General features: G+C 44.9%; 1 protein-coding gene across 22 annotated transcripts in view; it reads right to left on the bottom strand.

Annotated features, from left to right (window-relative positions):
- Nucleotides 1-2,439: 2,439 nt before the first annotated feature.
- The window catches only part of DLGAP4 (DLG associated protein 4), a 209,113-nt gene continuing 194,684 nt past the window's right edge, over nucleotides 2,440-16,868 (bottom strand). For all 22 annotated transcript variants that reach the window (XM_081560118.1, XM_081560115.1, XM_081560116.1 and 19 more), the window contains 3 exons: nucleotides 6,029-6,120; nucleotides 5,094-5,249; nucleotides 2,440-4,247 (listed from right to left, as the gene is read on the bottom strand). In XM_081560118.1, coding sequence (XP_081416244.1) covers nucleotides 4,029-4,247; nucleotides 5,094-5,249; nucleotides 6,029-6,120 — 467 coding nt within the window. In that variant the 3' untranslated portion in view covers nucleotides 2,440-4,028. The remainder of the gene's footprint in view (nucleotides 4,248-5,093; nucleotides 5,250-6,028; nucleotides 6,121-16,868) is intronic.

Raw genomic sequence — 16,868 nt, 5'->3', positions numbered from 1 at the left:
CCCTGATAGAACAGAGTACGGGAGAGGGGGACATCATCTAAGCCATGTTCATGTGCACACTGTTTAATCTGAGTCTCGTCATGAGAAAACGGAAATCCAAATTATGTAACATTCTCTAAGATGCTTGGGTACTTTAAAAATGTCAGAGTCATGAAAAAAAAAGTGGGGAAACTGTTTTTGATTCAGTGAGAGTAAAGAGACATGATAATGTGAGAGCAGTGAACGGTCCTGCTCTGGATCCTGGCTGAATATGAAGGAAAAGCCGTGGAAGCTGTTGCAGGGCCATCTGGAGTATGATCCCCACTTTAGCTGGTATTAAGGTCTCAGTGCCCTCCTGGGTAGGGGAGGTGCTTGAGGGCCACTTGTTGGTTAAATTAAGAGGGTAACAGTGGTACTGGGCTTCCAGGTGGTGCTAGTGGTAAAGAATCCGCTGCAGTGCAGGAGATGCGAGAGACGTGGGTTTGATCCCTGGGCCGGGAAGATCCCTGGAGAAGGAAATGGCAACCCACTCCAGTATTCTTGCCTGGAGAATCACTATGGACAGAGGAGTCTGGCGGGCTACAGTCCATGGAGTCGCAAAGAATCAGACATGACTGAAGTGACTGAGCACACAGCACACGGTGGTACGTGCTCATGTGGGAAGGAATGTCCTTCTTCTTAGACGTCGCCTGGTGGGTTTGGGGTGAACCAGCATGGTGTGTGCAGCTTATGTTTAAATGCTTGAGGTGAGGGAGATGTTTGTGTCCCTGAAAGGAACAATGCAAATACGGCAAAATCTTGCCAGTTGGTGATTCTGGGTAGAGACATGAAACTCTTTCAGCCTGGGGATGCGGGCCTCTCCTCTGCTGCACCAGGAGGGCTGGGAGCAGGGGCCCAGATTCAGCACGTCAGGTGTGTTCCTCCCCCCACCCCAACTCATGCTCTGATACAGGGTGTGCAGGGCTCTCCCTGGTCTGACCCGCAATGCCTCACCCCTGCTGCAGCAGAGATGCTCAGGCTCTGCAGGGGTGAGAGTCCTCCCAGTGCCCCGAGGCTGGGCTGGCATAAAGCTCAGCTGCTGGTTGGTCAAAGTCCGGGGGAGCAGCTCCTATATTCCTCCAGGTTTCTGAGCACCCAGCTCAGTGCCCAGGCCACCTGAAACTTGTTCACTTACCCTTGAGTCACTCTCGGCCGTGTCTCAGGGCGGGGCTAGGTCCAGGCAGCCCCAGGAGTTAATCTGAGTCACCCATGGTCACTGGATGCTCAGCCATCACTACCAGGATCTAGACATGAGGGCACCCTGCTCCTAGTGAAGGGGGTCCGGCCCAGTGGCTTCAGATGAGCTCGCAGACAGCCTCATTGGGGAGGGCAGGGCAGCCGGAACAAAGTTCCTGGGAAGGTAGTTCCCTTGGGCCTGAGGTCAACCAGCACCTCGGCTGGGTTGGGCCAAGGGAGGAGACCAGGTGTCTGCAGCTCAGCCGGGCCCAAGAACTTGCTTTCTTTTCTAAAAATGTTTATTGGAAGTAGAGTTGATTTACAGTGTGGTATTTACAATGTTGTGTTAATCCAAGAACTTTCTAAAACACATGTTCTTACCTCCAGACATCATTACTTCCTGTTCCTTCTGCCTAGAATGCACTTTCCTGCGGTCTCCCCCACACCCCATCCCCACATCCGCTCCTGAAGTCTGTGAGCCCCCCGTCCCTTGCCCTGACCAGAGGCTGCTGCCCAGGCCAGCTTGGGCAGTGCCGTCAGGGTTCCCATGGCCTCACTGCGCCGCAGCGCCTTCTCTACCGCCTGCCGTGGGCTGGAGCTCACCTGGGACACACTTCATGTCTCCCCCATCAGAGTGTGAGCTCTGCGAGTGACCTGCTGGGCCTGGGCCTGGCAGGGTGGGTGCTCAGGAAGTGCATCCAGGGCGTGTAACTGTCTGGGTGGAGACAGCTGTCGGGGGTACCGAGTGCCCTGTCCTGGGTGAAGTGCATGCAGGGTCGGGGTCTGGAGCAGGCACCAGCTGTCAGCGAGGGTGGCCCATCGTGGCTCCGGTATAGCAACTTTTTTAAAAACATTTTTTAGCCGTGTCACATGGCATGTGGGTCTTTTAGTTCCCCAACTGGGTTATCAAACCCGTGTCCCCTCATTGGAAGCGTGGAGTCTTAACCACTGGACTAGGAGGGAAGTCCCACCATATAGCAACTTACTAAGCATTTATTTCTTCAAGGAAGCTTGTCAGGCAGATGTTACACACTCAGCTTCCAGATAAGGGAGCCCAGAGCTTCGTTTTCTTGCCCAGGGTTACAGAGCCGGTGCTTTAGCAGGAATTGCAGTTTGCCCTCCAGACCACCTGTCTCCAGAGACCCCTGCCACTTGGAAGGGGTCTGGCTGTCTCCTGGGGCATCCACTCCACCCACCTCATGCCAGCCTGGCCCATCCCACCGCAATAACACCATGAGCCCTTGGTACACATTACCTCATTTATTCTCACAACATGCCTGTGAGGTAGGGAGGGGTGGGGACTGTCCCCATTTTACAGAGGAGGAAGTTGAGGCACACAGAGGTCAAGTGACTTGCCCAAGGTCACAGACGGCGGCCAAGCTGGAATGGGCCCTAGAGCAGGCCCGCAGTTCACCCAGGCCCCCTGCGGTGGATGCTGGACAGAGGACAGCCCCAATACCGTAGCCGTGGCCGCTGGAGCACGCAGCTTCATGCACAGAGCTTGCTGCGGGCCAGCCTCACCTTCTCCCTGCCCCCTGCCCACCCTCCCCTTATCCTGCAGGCCTGGACCGTTGCAGCTCAGGGCTCATGACACCCTGGGAGTGGGGCTGGGGAGAGAGAAGGATGATTGGGGTAAAAAAGTAGAAAACTCAGAGGCTGGGCAGATGGGCCCATGGTGGGGGGCAGGTGAGAGTCAAAAAAAAAAGGGGGGGGAGGGCTGCTTACACACTAGGTATATATTTTTACACACACTTGTACACACACCTAGATATAGTACATGTAAAAATATATGCTATTCACACACCCGCCTCCTGCCAGGTGCCCCGAGAGCCAGCGGTGGCGCTGGTGGGCATGGGTGAGCAGAGGGGCGTTTGTTAAATATACACTCTAAGGTCTATGTGCATATGTACACATACGTACAGACACAGCCGCCCACCCCTCAGGTACTGTACACAGGCTCGGCCAGGGATAGACCACCCCTGGAACGTGGGGGCCCTCTCTTGAGTGGCCCCAGCAAGTCACTCTGAGTCATACGTTTTTGCTGAAGGAAGGAAGGGGCTGGAGAGAAGAAGGCGGGAGTCTGGAGTGTGGTAGCTGTGGTTTTTATCTCATCCCCCACCCCCGACCTCAGCCCTCCTCCTGGTCTCAGGTGAGACCGGAGGCTGCTCCAGCACAGTGGGAGGGCTGCTTCTGCTGAGAGGAACCTGCAATCTTGTGCACGCGCGTGTGTGATTGTGTGTGAGCACTTGGTGGGGGAGGGGATGTGTGTCCATCTCTCTGTTCTCTGGGCTCAACCACACAAAGGGCTGAGAACCAGAAAGCTGATAGTCAGGATGTTGACCCCTGTGTGAGCTCTGAAGGGCAAAGAGAAACGTAAGAATGAGAGCTCCAAGGTCAGAGCTGGGGTAGCCGGGAGGAGAAGGAAAGACATGGCAGGTGCCCAAGGCTGCCCCTGGGTTGTCGTCATCTTGTAAACAAGCTAAAGTTCTCATTAGACAGAATGAGTAAAAAGACCGTAGTCTGGAGGCCGGGCCAGGGAGTTGCCGAAGTCCATCTATCTAGTCCGCCGCGGCCAGCGAGAGGAGAAAAAAAATTGTTTCCTAGTTTCGTGTTTTTGTTGATTTTTTGTGTGTGTGAAGTCTCCATAACCTAAAGCTTGGAGGGACCCAAAGAAGCCAAATCGTGAGCCCTTGGATGCATCAATTTGAAAGTTGGCTCAGGGTCTCTAGACAGAATAACCATACTAAAGGTTGAGAAAATTTTGTTCCATTTGCATCTAGTTTGTGGTTTGTTTGTTTTTTTTTAATGACTTTAAAATTGTTTGCTTCCTGGTCTCAGAGCCGGGTCTGGGCCTCAGGGACGTAAATCTCGATGCTGTCCGCACTCTCTGTGGCTGAGTTCTGCCGCACGGAAGCTGCCCGCTTGGCCGCCAGGAGTCTCTTGCGGGCCTCCTGACGCTGCTTGTCCCCAGCATCAGAGGCCTTGTCGCGGCTCACTGCCGGCTTGGATTTGGCTGGCTTCTTTGGGACCGGAGGGGGTGGTTTCTTCTCTTCCTTTAGTGAGACAGTGAGGAGGGAAGAAAAATAAAATAAAGGTGCCACCTTGTGTGTGGCAGCACTGCCACCCGCCGTATGCTGGCGGCTGGAGTCTCCGCCCCAGCTCCCCCGCATCGGGCACAAGCATTTGGAACCAGGAGCCACAAGAAGCGATGATGGTGGGAGAGCACAAGGCGCAGGCGCAGAAAGCAAGCTTACAGTCCTAGAGCGTTCTAGAGCGTTCTAGTAGGCGGGGACGGACAGCTCGCCCCTCCCACCCCTGCCTGGAACCACTGAGAGCCCAAAACTCACGCAGGAATCACACAGCCAGAGACGGGATTTAAATTCAGGGCCTCTGACTCCCACGTCACATTGCACGTGCTATTCTAGGGGATCAGAACTCACCAGGGCCACCGTCCAGTACCCAATAACCAAAGGGGTCACTGGGCGCCACTGTACAGATGGAAACCCGGGCCTCAGGGACGAGGCCGGCTTGGGAGGCAGAATCCAGTCCAGACCCCTGGACTCCTGGCAGCGTGGTCCTAGGACCATTTTTCTGCCTCTGACGTTCCAACGGCTGTGACTACACTAGCACTCCAGGCTGAGGGCATGTGTCTCCCAGGAGTCCCATTTTCCGAACATGCAGGGCAGGAAGGCATGCTTCGGGGGCAGCCTCAACTACACAGAGCCAGCGGCATGCTGGACGAGCGCCGAGCATGGACCCCGCACACTGATGGACGTGAGCCCCCAGCTCAGAGACGACACACGGAGAAGGGAGCCAAGCAGCACTGACCGATGTGGGCAGCGTTATTGCCGACCAGGAATTTGTCCCTGGACTTCCCCTCCGCACTGCTCCATGCTCACCTTCCTCTTCTCGGGGGTCTCCACCAGCTGCCAGCTGTTGGCCTTGAGGTGGTAGAGTTCATCAAACTTCATGCTGATGTCCTCGATGGACAGCTGGAGCAGGTCCCAGAACCCTGCCAGGTCCTGGGCCGTTGGACGTGGGTTGGCATCAGGGTTCTGTGGGACAGAGGGGAGTCAGTGGAGCCAGCAGGGCAGGGGGGCTTGTCCTGCACCCCATCCCAAGTATGGTCTCCTAGCCCTGCATGGGTTCTCACACACATGGTAACTGAAGCCTTCGCTACCTCTGTCAGTCTCTGGTGGGGAAGGCCCTTGTGGCCTTACTGTATGGCTGGCGGGCGACTCGTCTCATTTTATAGGGAGGAGGCAGCATCACTCCCAGGTCGGTGTGATTACAGACCCATGGGGGTTCCCTCCCATCATCCTGTTCTCAGCCAACACAGTCCTCATCATGACTTCCTTGGTGAACCCCCAAACCCCTACTGGTCCTAGAGACAAACACTGGCCATAGTCCCCCACCCCTGGCCGGATGGAAGGAGGCTCCCCACAGGAAAAGCTACCACCTGACAGGTGAGGGTGAAGGAGAAGGGAGACCTTCCAAGCCTAATGGTGGTTATTTCTTTAGTTCTTACCTTGACTGTCTTCTTAGATACAGAGTATGTTGTAAATAAATCACTGCTAACTGATTTTTAACTTCCATGTGTCTGTTTTTACATAGAGTTCACTTTTCTATTTCAGAAGGTATTAAAGATCTGAAAGGACCACTCCTGGCCCTTTTCTTGTGGCAGGCGCTGACATGGGCCACTGTCATCCTTCCAATGGCATGAGGAGGCAGGACCTTCTCCATGTCAGGGAGGAGGTCACAGAGGCTTAGAGGCTAATCCAGCCCAGGGCTCTGGCTGGGAGACCCACTGTGGAGGAAGAAGAGTCACACTTACCAAGTTTTGCTCACAGAGGCCCCGGAACTGCTGGAATTTCTGCGACATCAGTAGCTGGGCACTGCCCACAGCACTGAGGACTTTCCCTAAGACTGAGAAAGAGAAGAGGGAGAAAGGCTGAGCAGAGCACAAGGTCTGCAAGGTCTGCTTTCACCTCCCCTCCCCACCACGTTAGGATGCTAATCATTATCTGGTGGTGGCAGCTAGTCTTCATTTTATTTACACAGTAATTATTAACCCACTCTGTTGTGAAAAATGTAGACCATACCTATAAAGTGAACCCTACCCACTAGTTGCTAAGGATGTTTCATGGTGATAAATTGGAAAACTGAGTTTAAATGGAAACAAATTTTACAGGAAGACAAATTACTACCATAGGCTCAACAAGAAACAGAAAATCTGATTAGACCAATAATTGTTTTAAAAAACTGAAGCAGGAGTTAAAAATCTCTAGAAAAAGGAACCAGGCCTATGTAGTTTTATAGGTGAGGTTTTACAAAACCTTCAAGGAACAGATAACCCCGTTATATATATTCAAATTCTTCCTGAGAGTAAATAAACGCAGAAAATGACACAGCTAATTTCAGGAGCCCTGAGAAAAGATAGGACGTGACAAGAATAGGCTACTTTCATTAGGAATGCAAAAGTCTTCAAGCAAAGAGCAGTGTTAACCATGAAGTGTTCAGCCCAGGAATACAAGGTTGAAGTCTTTTAGTGTGATTTCTGGCTTTAAAGTGGCAGGGGAGACTTCCCTGGTGCTCCAGTGGTTAAGACTCCACGCTTCCAATACAGGGGACACGGATTCAATCCTTGGTCAGGGAACTAAGATCCCAAAAGCCACATGCCACAACGAGAGAGAAGCCTATGGGCTGCAGCAGAGAGCCTGTGTACTGCAATGCAAGATCCCCCATGCCACAACTGGGGCCTGATGCAGCCAAATAAATATTTTTTTTCTAAAGTAAAAAAATTAATTATGTTGTATGTCATCAAAATAATAAAGTAGCAGGAAGACAATACTATCTCCTAAACCCCTTAGAAATCACTGAAAAGCAAAACACAGTAAATAAATCAAAATGCACACTGTCTCCTGATAGAACTCCGGAGCACAGTATGTGAGGAAATGTCAATGTGCAGTGATAGCCACACAGGGAGAGTTCTTGCAGTTGAAGGGCTCAGATAAAGGTGGCAGTTCTTAAAAGTAGCATAACTTGAGAGGAGAACCAATAATCTCTTGTTTGAAATAAAAAGGGGTGTGGACTGCAGCAGGAGCTTCCCTGAACCTGATTCAGCACCAAGAGTGGGGGGGGGGGGTGGCAACAACACCGCATGGTAACTGCCCTCTGGTGTCCTGGAGAGAAGACCAAGCTGAAGGCTGCACTGCACCCGTCCCCACGCTGAGTTCCTGCCAGCCTGGGACACCCTCCTGCCTCCTCCCCCACAACGGTCTACTAACACCAGCTTATCTAGGAGGAACTTCACCTCATTTAGAAATTAGTTATTACAAAGGAACCCATGCAGGAGCTCGACACGGTACAGGAGCAGCAAATGGCAGATAAGTGTTCACCAGAAAGTTGTTGCCAGAGAGCAGACGAGACGTGTGACATGCAGCCACAGATATTTAAACAGTAGTTCAAAGCAGAGATCAAGGTGCTCTGAAAAGAGATTTAAGAGCATGGAAGGAGGTAAGACATGAACTCTGAAACTACTGCAAGAGAAAAATCAGGCATCACAGAAACAAGGGCCATGATGGACACAGCACAAAGAATTAAACCCTAATGAAAACCAGTAAGGATGAGGGGAACTGGAGTGGAAAAGTTCCTGGTGCAAAACCCTGATACTGCTAGATTACATCTTAAAGCTGCCAGGAATAACTGCAGGTAGTAGATGTACATACCTGGCTTGGTCTAAAGTAGAATGGGAATAAAAGAAGTCCCTTTTGAAGAATTCCTCATCATAAGGCTGCACTTAGGTATCTTATTTTTTTAAGAAACAGAAGAAGCAACTAGAGGACTTCCCTGGTGGTCCAGTGGCCAAGACTCTGTGCTCCCAATGCAGGGGTCGGACTTGATCCCTGGTGAGGGAACTAGATCCCACATGTGGCAACCCAGACCTGGTGCAGCCAAATAAATACTAAAAAAAAAAAAAGAAGCAAGTAGGTATATTACAACGAAGAGACTATTTAAAAGAAAGTGACTGAGAGAGCACCAAAGAATTAATGCTTTTGAACTGTGGTGTTGGAGAAGACTCTTGAGAGTCCCTTGGACAGCAAGGAGATCCAACCAGTCCATCCTAAAGGAAGTCAGTCCTGAATATTCATTGGAAGGACTGATGCTGAAGCTGAAACTCCAATACTTTGGCCACCTGATGCAAAGAATCGACTCACTGGAAAAGACCCTGATGCTGGGAAAGATTGAAGGCAGGAGGAGAAGGGGACGAAAAAGGATGAGATGGTTGGATGGCATCACCAATGCGATGGACGTGAGTTTGAGTAGGCTCCGGGAGTTGGTGATGGACTGGGAAGCCTGCTGCAGTCCATGGGGTTGCAAAGAGTTGGACACAACTGAGCAACTGAACTGCTACTGACTGAGAGACATGGAGGAGAGAGGGAAACTTAAGATACATCCGTCAGAGTTCTAAAAGGACAGAGAGAATGGAAGAAAAGAAAATTTCTTCAGAGTGACCACGACTTCGGATATGACTAGAAGAACCAACCCATCTCATTTTATGCTTAGAGAACCTTGGTACTAAAACAAGACACAGATGAGAAAGGAAAACTACCAGCCAAAATATCAAGAATAAAGGCAAAATTATTAAATCAGATATTAACAAAAGTGCAACAATGTACTAAAATAATATAACTCAGTTGGGTTTATTCTGGTACTACAAGATGGATTCAATATTAGAAAATTCTAATAACTTCTGATTCTGGCTATGAAAAACCAGTTACTATCAGATAAACTGAACTTAAAAATCCACAAAAAAACTAAATAAGATACCCAAAACAACAAAATATCTCTTTCAAGGCATTAAAAAATTACCAAAGCAGCCAGAATTTGAGAGGCTAAGATTTCAGTGAGAAGGGAAACTATAATCAGGTGAGTCTGATAGTCTATTATCCCAAGGCGTCTCCCAGATTTACAAGCAGTAAAAAGCTGAGATGCCAAGAAGAAAAAGTGGTGGCTGAGAGTCTGAGAAGCTGAGCAGAGCTTGTGTTAGTTCCCAGGGACAGGGAGACCAAAACTGGAATTTGGAGCTACAAGGCAGATAGGACTTGGGGGAACGTACCTCAAGCTGAGCAAAGCTTCCAGCCGTCCTAAGATGGGGGCAAGACAAAAATTGGAGCTCAGTGTCTGCCAAGAAGGAGGGGCTTGGAAATATCCCAGGCTGTCACAAAACCCAGCTCTGAATCAGCTGAATCCCGTATTAGATTAAGTTGGTTTCACCCTATGCTGTTGTCTGCAAGAAGCAAAAGTAAATCCATTCTTGAAGAATAGAAAATCATCCTTAAAAAAAAATCATCCTGAGTCTCAAATTATTTCTGTAGTTTTCATATACAGTTTCTGGTGTTGAATAAGAATTACCAAGCGTGGGGATTCCCTGGTGGCTCAGTGGTAAAGAATCCACTGCCAACGCAGGAGACAAGGGTTCGATCCCTGATCCAGGGGGATCCCACATGCTCTGGAACAGCTGAGCCTGTGAGCCTCACAACTACTGAGCCTGTGCTCTAGAGCCAGAAGCTGCAACCACTGAAGCCTGAGCATCCTAGAGCCTGTGCTCTGCACCAAGAGAAGCCATTGCAATGAGAAGCTGTGCACCACACCTAGAGAAAAGCCCATGCAGCAACAAAGACCCAAAACAGCCAATAAATGAATAAATAAAAAAATTTAGAAAAATTACCAAACATGCCAGGAGGTAGGACCAAATGACTACACAGCAAAAGAGAAAAATCAGAAAAAAGTAAAAGACCTACAGGGGATACAGGTATTAGAAGTACTGGACAAGGGCTTTAAAATGACTGTGAATTTGTCCAAGAAAATATATGACATGATGGGGAATTTCAGTGAAGAACCAGAAATCTAACAAAAAAGAATAAACTGTAATTCTAGAACTAAAAACATACACTAACTGAAATTGACTGCAGTGAAAGGCACTCAGTCGTGTCTGACTCTTTGCAACCCCATGGACTATACAGTCCATGGAATTCTCCAGGCCAGAATACTGGAGTGGGTAGCCATTGCCTTCTCCAGGAGATCTTCCCAACCCAGGGATCGAACCCAGGTCTCCTGCATTGCAGGCAGATTGCACTGTATTGGATTCTTTACCAACTGAGCCATCAGGGAAGCCCACTGATTGCAAGAGATAGGTTTTGTAGATTAATTACAGCTAAACTATAAAATAACCCAGCAGAAAATATCCAGATTGAGGTCCAGAGGAGGGGAAAAAAAGAGGAAAATTCAGAAGAGAGGATGAAGAAACGACATGGCAGTCTAAAATATCTGTAATTGGAGTCCACAAGGAGAGAAGAAATAAAATGAAGCAGAAATCTGAGGAAATGATGGCCAAGACTTTTTCTGAAACTGATGAAACTTATTAAAGCTGAAGATTCAAGAAACCCTGTGAACATCAAGTTGGAAAAACACAAAGAAAACCATACCTAGGTATCCTAGTAAAAATGGATAAAATTCAAATACAAGAGAAAAATCTTAAAAGCAAAGGGGAAAAAAATTACTCTTCAAAGAAGCAGTAGGAAGACTGACTTTCCAATAGAAACTCTGGAAACTAGAACATAAAGACTTACTTATAAATAAAAGTGCTGAAAGAAGATCAATACCTACCTGAGTTTTATACTTAGCAAAAAATACTGTTCAAAAAAAGATGGAAAAATATAGACATTTTAAGACAAATACTGCATTAATATAAATACTAAAGGGAGTTCTTAGGGCAGAGGAAGGTGATCCTAACAACCACAAGCACAGAAATAAAGGAGTGAAGTGAAAGAAAAGAGTCATTATGTGGGTAATATTGATTGTATAAAACAAAAATAATGTCTTGGGGCAGTTAGATCATATTTATAGAACTGAAATATCTCATGCCCATAGTACACATGATCAAGGGCCTTGCATTATCTGTAAAGTGGTAAAAGTATTAATTTAGGCTTTCAAAGTCAAGGATGCAGAGTAACTGCTAAAAGAAAATAAGCTAACATGAGAAAAGTGGAAATAAATATTTGATCTAAAAAGAAGACAAGAAAGGAGAAAAATCTATCAATAAATTCACCACATTACAGATAAGAAAAACCATCTGATTATTTAAATAGATACACAAAATTCCATTAAATTCAACTATTTTCTTAACCAGAATAAGTATATTTACAACAGACCTATAGTAAACATCATATGCAATGGTACAATGCTAAAAGCAATTCCTTATTTACAAATAAGAATACAGCAGTATTTCTAGATACAAGATCAATAAAAAGGCCAAGAGCATTTCATCAACCAAAGAAAAAGAATATAATAACAAAAATACTACTTACATCCTTCCAAAATTAAAATACTAATTAACAAATCTTTAAACAATATGTAAAACTTCTATGTGGAAAATATAAAATTTAAATGAAGGACACTACAGAAGACCTACATAAATGGAGAGACATAATCATGTTCTTGGATACAAAAGACTCATTCATAAACATCAATTTTCTACCAAACTGATGTACAGATTTTATATAATTCCAGTCAAAACCTCAACATAGAAGTTAAAAAGCCAAGTCTAAAATTTATATGGAAAAAGCAAAGAGCCAGTGCCAAGATATTCCTGAAGAAGAACAGGTTGGAGGAATTTGTCTTTTCAATTACAGTAAATCTCCTACGTACGAACCTTCAAGTTGTGAACTTTCAAAGATGAGAACACGCGTTCCATCAGTGTCAGACGGGAGTGAAACTGCGGCTTGCCTTCTGTCTGCTATGGCTGACGGTCTTTCAGCTCTACTGTCTCCCACCTCCTCTCCCTCCTCTAGTCAGTAACGCTTCCTGCCTGTTCATGCCAGCTCTGTATGCTAGCTCTTGTACTGTACTACCTTACTTTTCAAGGTACTGTACTGTAACATTAAAAATGTTTTCTTTACTTTCTATATTTGTTTTTTTGTATTATTTGCATGAAAAGTATTATAAACCTATTACAGTACAGTACTATATAAATGATTGTGTTAGTTGGATACCTAGGCTAACTTTGTTAAACTTAGGAACAAACTCGACTTACAAATGTGCTCTTGGAATGGAACTCATTCGTATATAGGGGACTTAATGTATATAAAAAATCCTAAGGAATTCCCTGCAAAACAGTAAGGTTGCAGCATATGAGATTGATGTACAAAAATCAGTTGTGTCTATATAGTAACAATGAACAGCTGAAAATGGAATGAAGAAAAACTTCATTTACAATACCATCAAACAGAATAAAATATTTAGGAATAAACTTAACAAAGAAATATGACTTGTCCACTGAAAACTGCAAAACAGTATTGAAAGAAAATTTTAAAAACTTAAATAAAGATAGCCTATGTTCATGATCAGAAGACTTAAAAGATGGCAATACTTGTCTAATTGAATTACAGATTTAAGCCAATCCCTATCAAAATAAAATCCTATCCACCTGTTTTTTGAAGAAATTGACAATCTGATCCTAAAATTCATATGGAAATGAAAGAATGAAGTATGAACTTTAGAACTTCCTTTAGTGAGAAAATGAGAGCTGGCCATAAACTTCTTTTACTTGAAAAATAAAATTGGAGGACTCACATTTCCCAATTTCAAAACTTATTTCAAAGCTACAGTAATGGTACTGTGTGGACACTGTGGTACTGGCATAAGTATACACATGTACGTTAATGCAGTGGAATAGAATTGAGTCCAGAAATAAATGCTTACATTTAGTCAGCTGGTTTTTGACAAGGATACAAGACTATTCAATTGAAAAAGAAGAGTCTCTCTAATAAATGCTGGGACAACTGGATATCCAAATGTAAACAATGAGGGTGGACCAACACCTCACACCATATACAAAAATTAACTCAAAATGGATCATAGACCTAAACGTAACTACTAAAGGTATAAAACTCTTAGAAGGAAACAGGAGTAAATCTTTACAAGGCTGGATTAGCAATGGCTTTGTAGACTTCACAGCAACTCATAAGCGACAAATGAAAAAAACCAACTGGACTCCATTAAAGTTAAACTTTTGTGTTTCAAAGAATACCTGCTACCAAAAAGTGGAAACAACTGATGAATGGATGAGCAAAATGCAATATATCCATACAATGGAATATTATTCAGCAATAAAAAGGAGTGAAGTGTTGACACATGCTACAACATGAATAAACTTTAAAAATTAGGCAAAGTGAAAGAATCCAGACATAAAAGAACACATTGCATATGATTTCATGCATATGAAATGTTCAGAATGAGCAAATCTATAGCAAATGAAGCAGATTAGTGTTTTAATGCTTGTGCTCAGTTGCTAAGTCGTGTCTGACTCTTTGTGACCCCATGGCCTGCAGCCTGCCAGGCTCCTCTGTCCCTGGGATTTCCCAGGAAGACTACTGGAGCGGGTTGCCATTTCCTAGAGAGTGATGGCTGAATGGGTACAGGTTTCTTTTTGGGGTAAGGAAAATGTTTTAAAATTAGGTAGCAGTGATGGTCACCCAACTCTGTGGATATACTAAAAACCACTAAATTGTATACTTTCAAGGGGTGAATTTTATGGTATATAAATTACATTTTAATACTATTATAAAAAAACTGCTCACAACCAAAAAGTAGAAGCAATTTAAATGCTCATCAGTGGAATCGATAAGCAATGATATGTTCATATAGTGGAATGCTGCATGTCAATGGAAAGAATGAACTACACGTACATGTATTAACATGGATGAATCTCACAAACAAGGCTGAACCAAAAAGGTAAGCTTCAGAAGAATACAGACACTCGGTTTCTATGAACGTAAATTTTGAAAACAGGAACATTTCCTTAGGGTCACACATATATGTGGTACAAGTATAAAGAAAAGCAAGGGTATAACTAACACAGAATTCAGCATAGTGCTTACTGCTATGGCAGAAAGAAGGTGATCTATCACCAGGTTCAAAGATACTGGTAATGTTCCATTTTGTAAACTAGGTGGTGAGAAAAGGAGTGTTCTAAATTTTTCTTTACTCGGTCTACTGTTTGCATATGTATGTCACAATAAAAATAAAGGTTAATAAGAATGAGAGCAAAAATGAACGTTTTCAGATAAATCAAAACAGGGTTGATGTCAACCTTCCAATGCAGGGGACACTGGTTTGATCCTCTGGTTGGAGAACTAAGATCCCACAAGCTGTGGGCAACCAGAGAGGCCTGTATTCCGCAACTGGAGACAGCTGATACGCTGCAACAAAGCCCACACGACGCAATCGAGACCCAGCACAGAGGAAAACAGAGAGAAAGTTCTAAAGGATGAACTCGGCAAAGAAGAAAATGATCCAGGAAGGAAGATCTAAGGTAAGGAACGGTGAACAAAGAAAATGATAAACACACGGGAATTATTATTTATACATGCATTTAGATAATTGAAAATTATATAATGATAATGTGTGTGGTTCTAAATCATAAGAAAACAATTAGATAAATTATATGTTAAGGCTTTTGTGTTGTTTGGGAGAAAGGTAAAAATGTTGAATAACGTACTTTTACAATTTTAATTGTTAAAGGAACAGAAATACAGTGCATAACTTCTATGGCAGATATGGCTAGTTGTCCTAGCGTTTGTTCCTCCTTCTCCCTCAGAAGTAGAACCTTTTCTTTATTTTGTTTCAAACAGCAACTTTATTCAGATGAAATAAAACACAGAAATTTCTCAGGCAGACTGGATTTTCTAGGACAAAGTACTGTCAAATGGAAAATATGAGACATGGTATGCAAAGTCATAGAACAAGTTACATTAGCATCAGGGTTGAATAAGGACTTCTGCTGTTAGTATGATGTCCTGTCTCTATAATATGCACACTCTGTCTGCCAAACACAGCACAGGCGTTTGAAAACAAGGTATGGGGGGGGGGGGCGGGACGGACCTGTAGTTTTAACTAGGTACATACATGGCTGCCGGGACTCAGGCATTTCCCAGGCTACCCTTCTGACAAGCTATGAGTAGCTTGGTCAAAGGGATAGAAGTCGGAGTGGTAGGTGGGGCTGGCTTGTTCTATTTTGCTACTGATTCATTTGCTGCTGGAATGCACTTGGGGTTCTGGAATCTAGCAGCCACTGGGAAAGATGAGAAGATCTCATGAATGGAAGCCAATTATGACATCAAACCTAAAGAAGAAAGCCTGGGGCTATAGCCATTACTATTGCAGACATTCTTGAATGTGAGAGAAATAAACAGTCTTGTTCAAACCACCTTTTCTTTCCTTTTTATATGTTATTTATAGGCAAACCTAATCCAAATTAAAACACAGCCTCAAAATAGCAAAGGGAATGGAGAGAGAGAAGTGTGTTAATGCAAAAGAAGGCAAGAAAGGAGAGGAAAAAAAGAAACCTCTAAAAAGTAGAATGAAGAGCACAAAATAACATGGTAAGAATAAATCCAAAGAGGAGAAACCCCATTGTAAATGGATGACATTTTCTACTTTTGAAATAAAAATCAACAGACTGAACAAATTACCAAACTCAGGTATATGCGTATAAGCAGCATAATTATAAGGTGAGTGAAAAGTTGAAAGGACTGAAAGCTGAGTAACAGATGACCAAGGAAAGCTGGTACAGCAATACTCAACACTTTACAACAAAGACTTTGAGGCAAAACACAATTAGGCATCTGGAAAAATAGAATGAATCACTAAACATTCACCAGGAATATTATTACATCCTGAGCTTCATACATCTAAGATATCTTCAAAATAATATAAAGCAAAATGTGACAGAACTTTAAGGAGAAATGGACCAATTCACCATTTTATAGAAAGTGCTAGACTTCCTCGTGGTACAGTGGATAGGAGACACCTGCCAATGCAGGGGACATGGGTTCGATCCCTGGTCTGGGAAGATTCCACATGCCTCGGGGGCAACTAAAGCCCATGGGTCACAACTATTGAGCCCTTGCTCAGAGCCCAAAAGCCGCAACTACTGAGCCTGTGAGTTGCAACTACTGAAGCCCATGCACCTAGAACCTGTGCTCTGCAGCAGAAGAAGCCACTGCAATGAGAAGCCCGTGAACCGCAACAAAGAGTAGCCCCCCGCCCCCACCCCCACCCCCCAGCAACTAGAGAAAAAACCCTCACAAAGCACGAAGACCGAGCACAACCAAAATAAAAAAAATTTTTTTTAAGTGCATGATACACATCCCCTAATACAACACAACCACACTGACAACAAAGTAAAAAGAAGCCCATCTTTTGGATTAACATCCCCCCTCAGACCTCCCTCTATAGCCTCATCTTGCACAAGGTTCCTTCGCTCTCCTCGATGACCATTTCAAATGCTCCCCAACCTCCCGATGCCCCCTCTGACTCTCTCAGTCTGTGCTGATAACTGCTCTCCCACTGCAGGGCTCCCCGAACACTGCTTCCTCCTGTCACTCTGGAGGAACTGTGTGTTCTCTACTAGTTCAGTTCCTTCTCGCCCACCTAAGAATGTCATCCGACAGTTCTCCCCTTTCTCTCCTGCATAATGAATTTCCTTTTTCCTGCAGAGTCATTCTCAACAATATAGAAATGTGCCTGCATCACTCCATTTAAACATAAAAAGAACAACAGAAAAATCCTAGCCCTCCCCTTTGACCCTTCGCTCCCTTCATTTCTCTGCT

The sequence above is a fragment of the Giraffa tippelskirchi genome, chromosome 13, assembly GCF_054371585.1.
Source record: "Giraffa tippelskirchi isolate mGirTip1 chromosome 13, T2T-mGirTip1v1.2.pri, whole genome shotgun sequence".
NCBI classification, from domain to species: Eukaryota; Metazoa; Chordata; class Mammalia; order Artiodactyla; family Giraffidae; genus Giraffa; species Giraffa tippelskirchi.
This window is presented reverse-complemented; position numbering and strand designations above follow the sequence as displayed.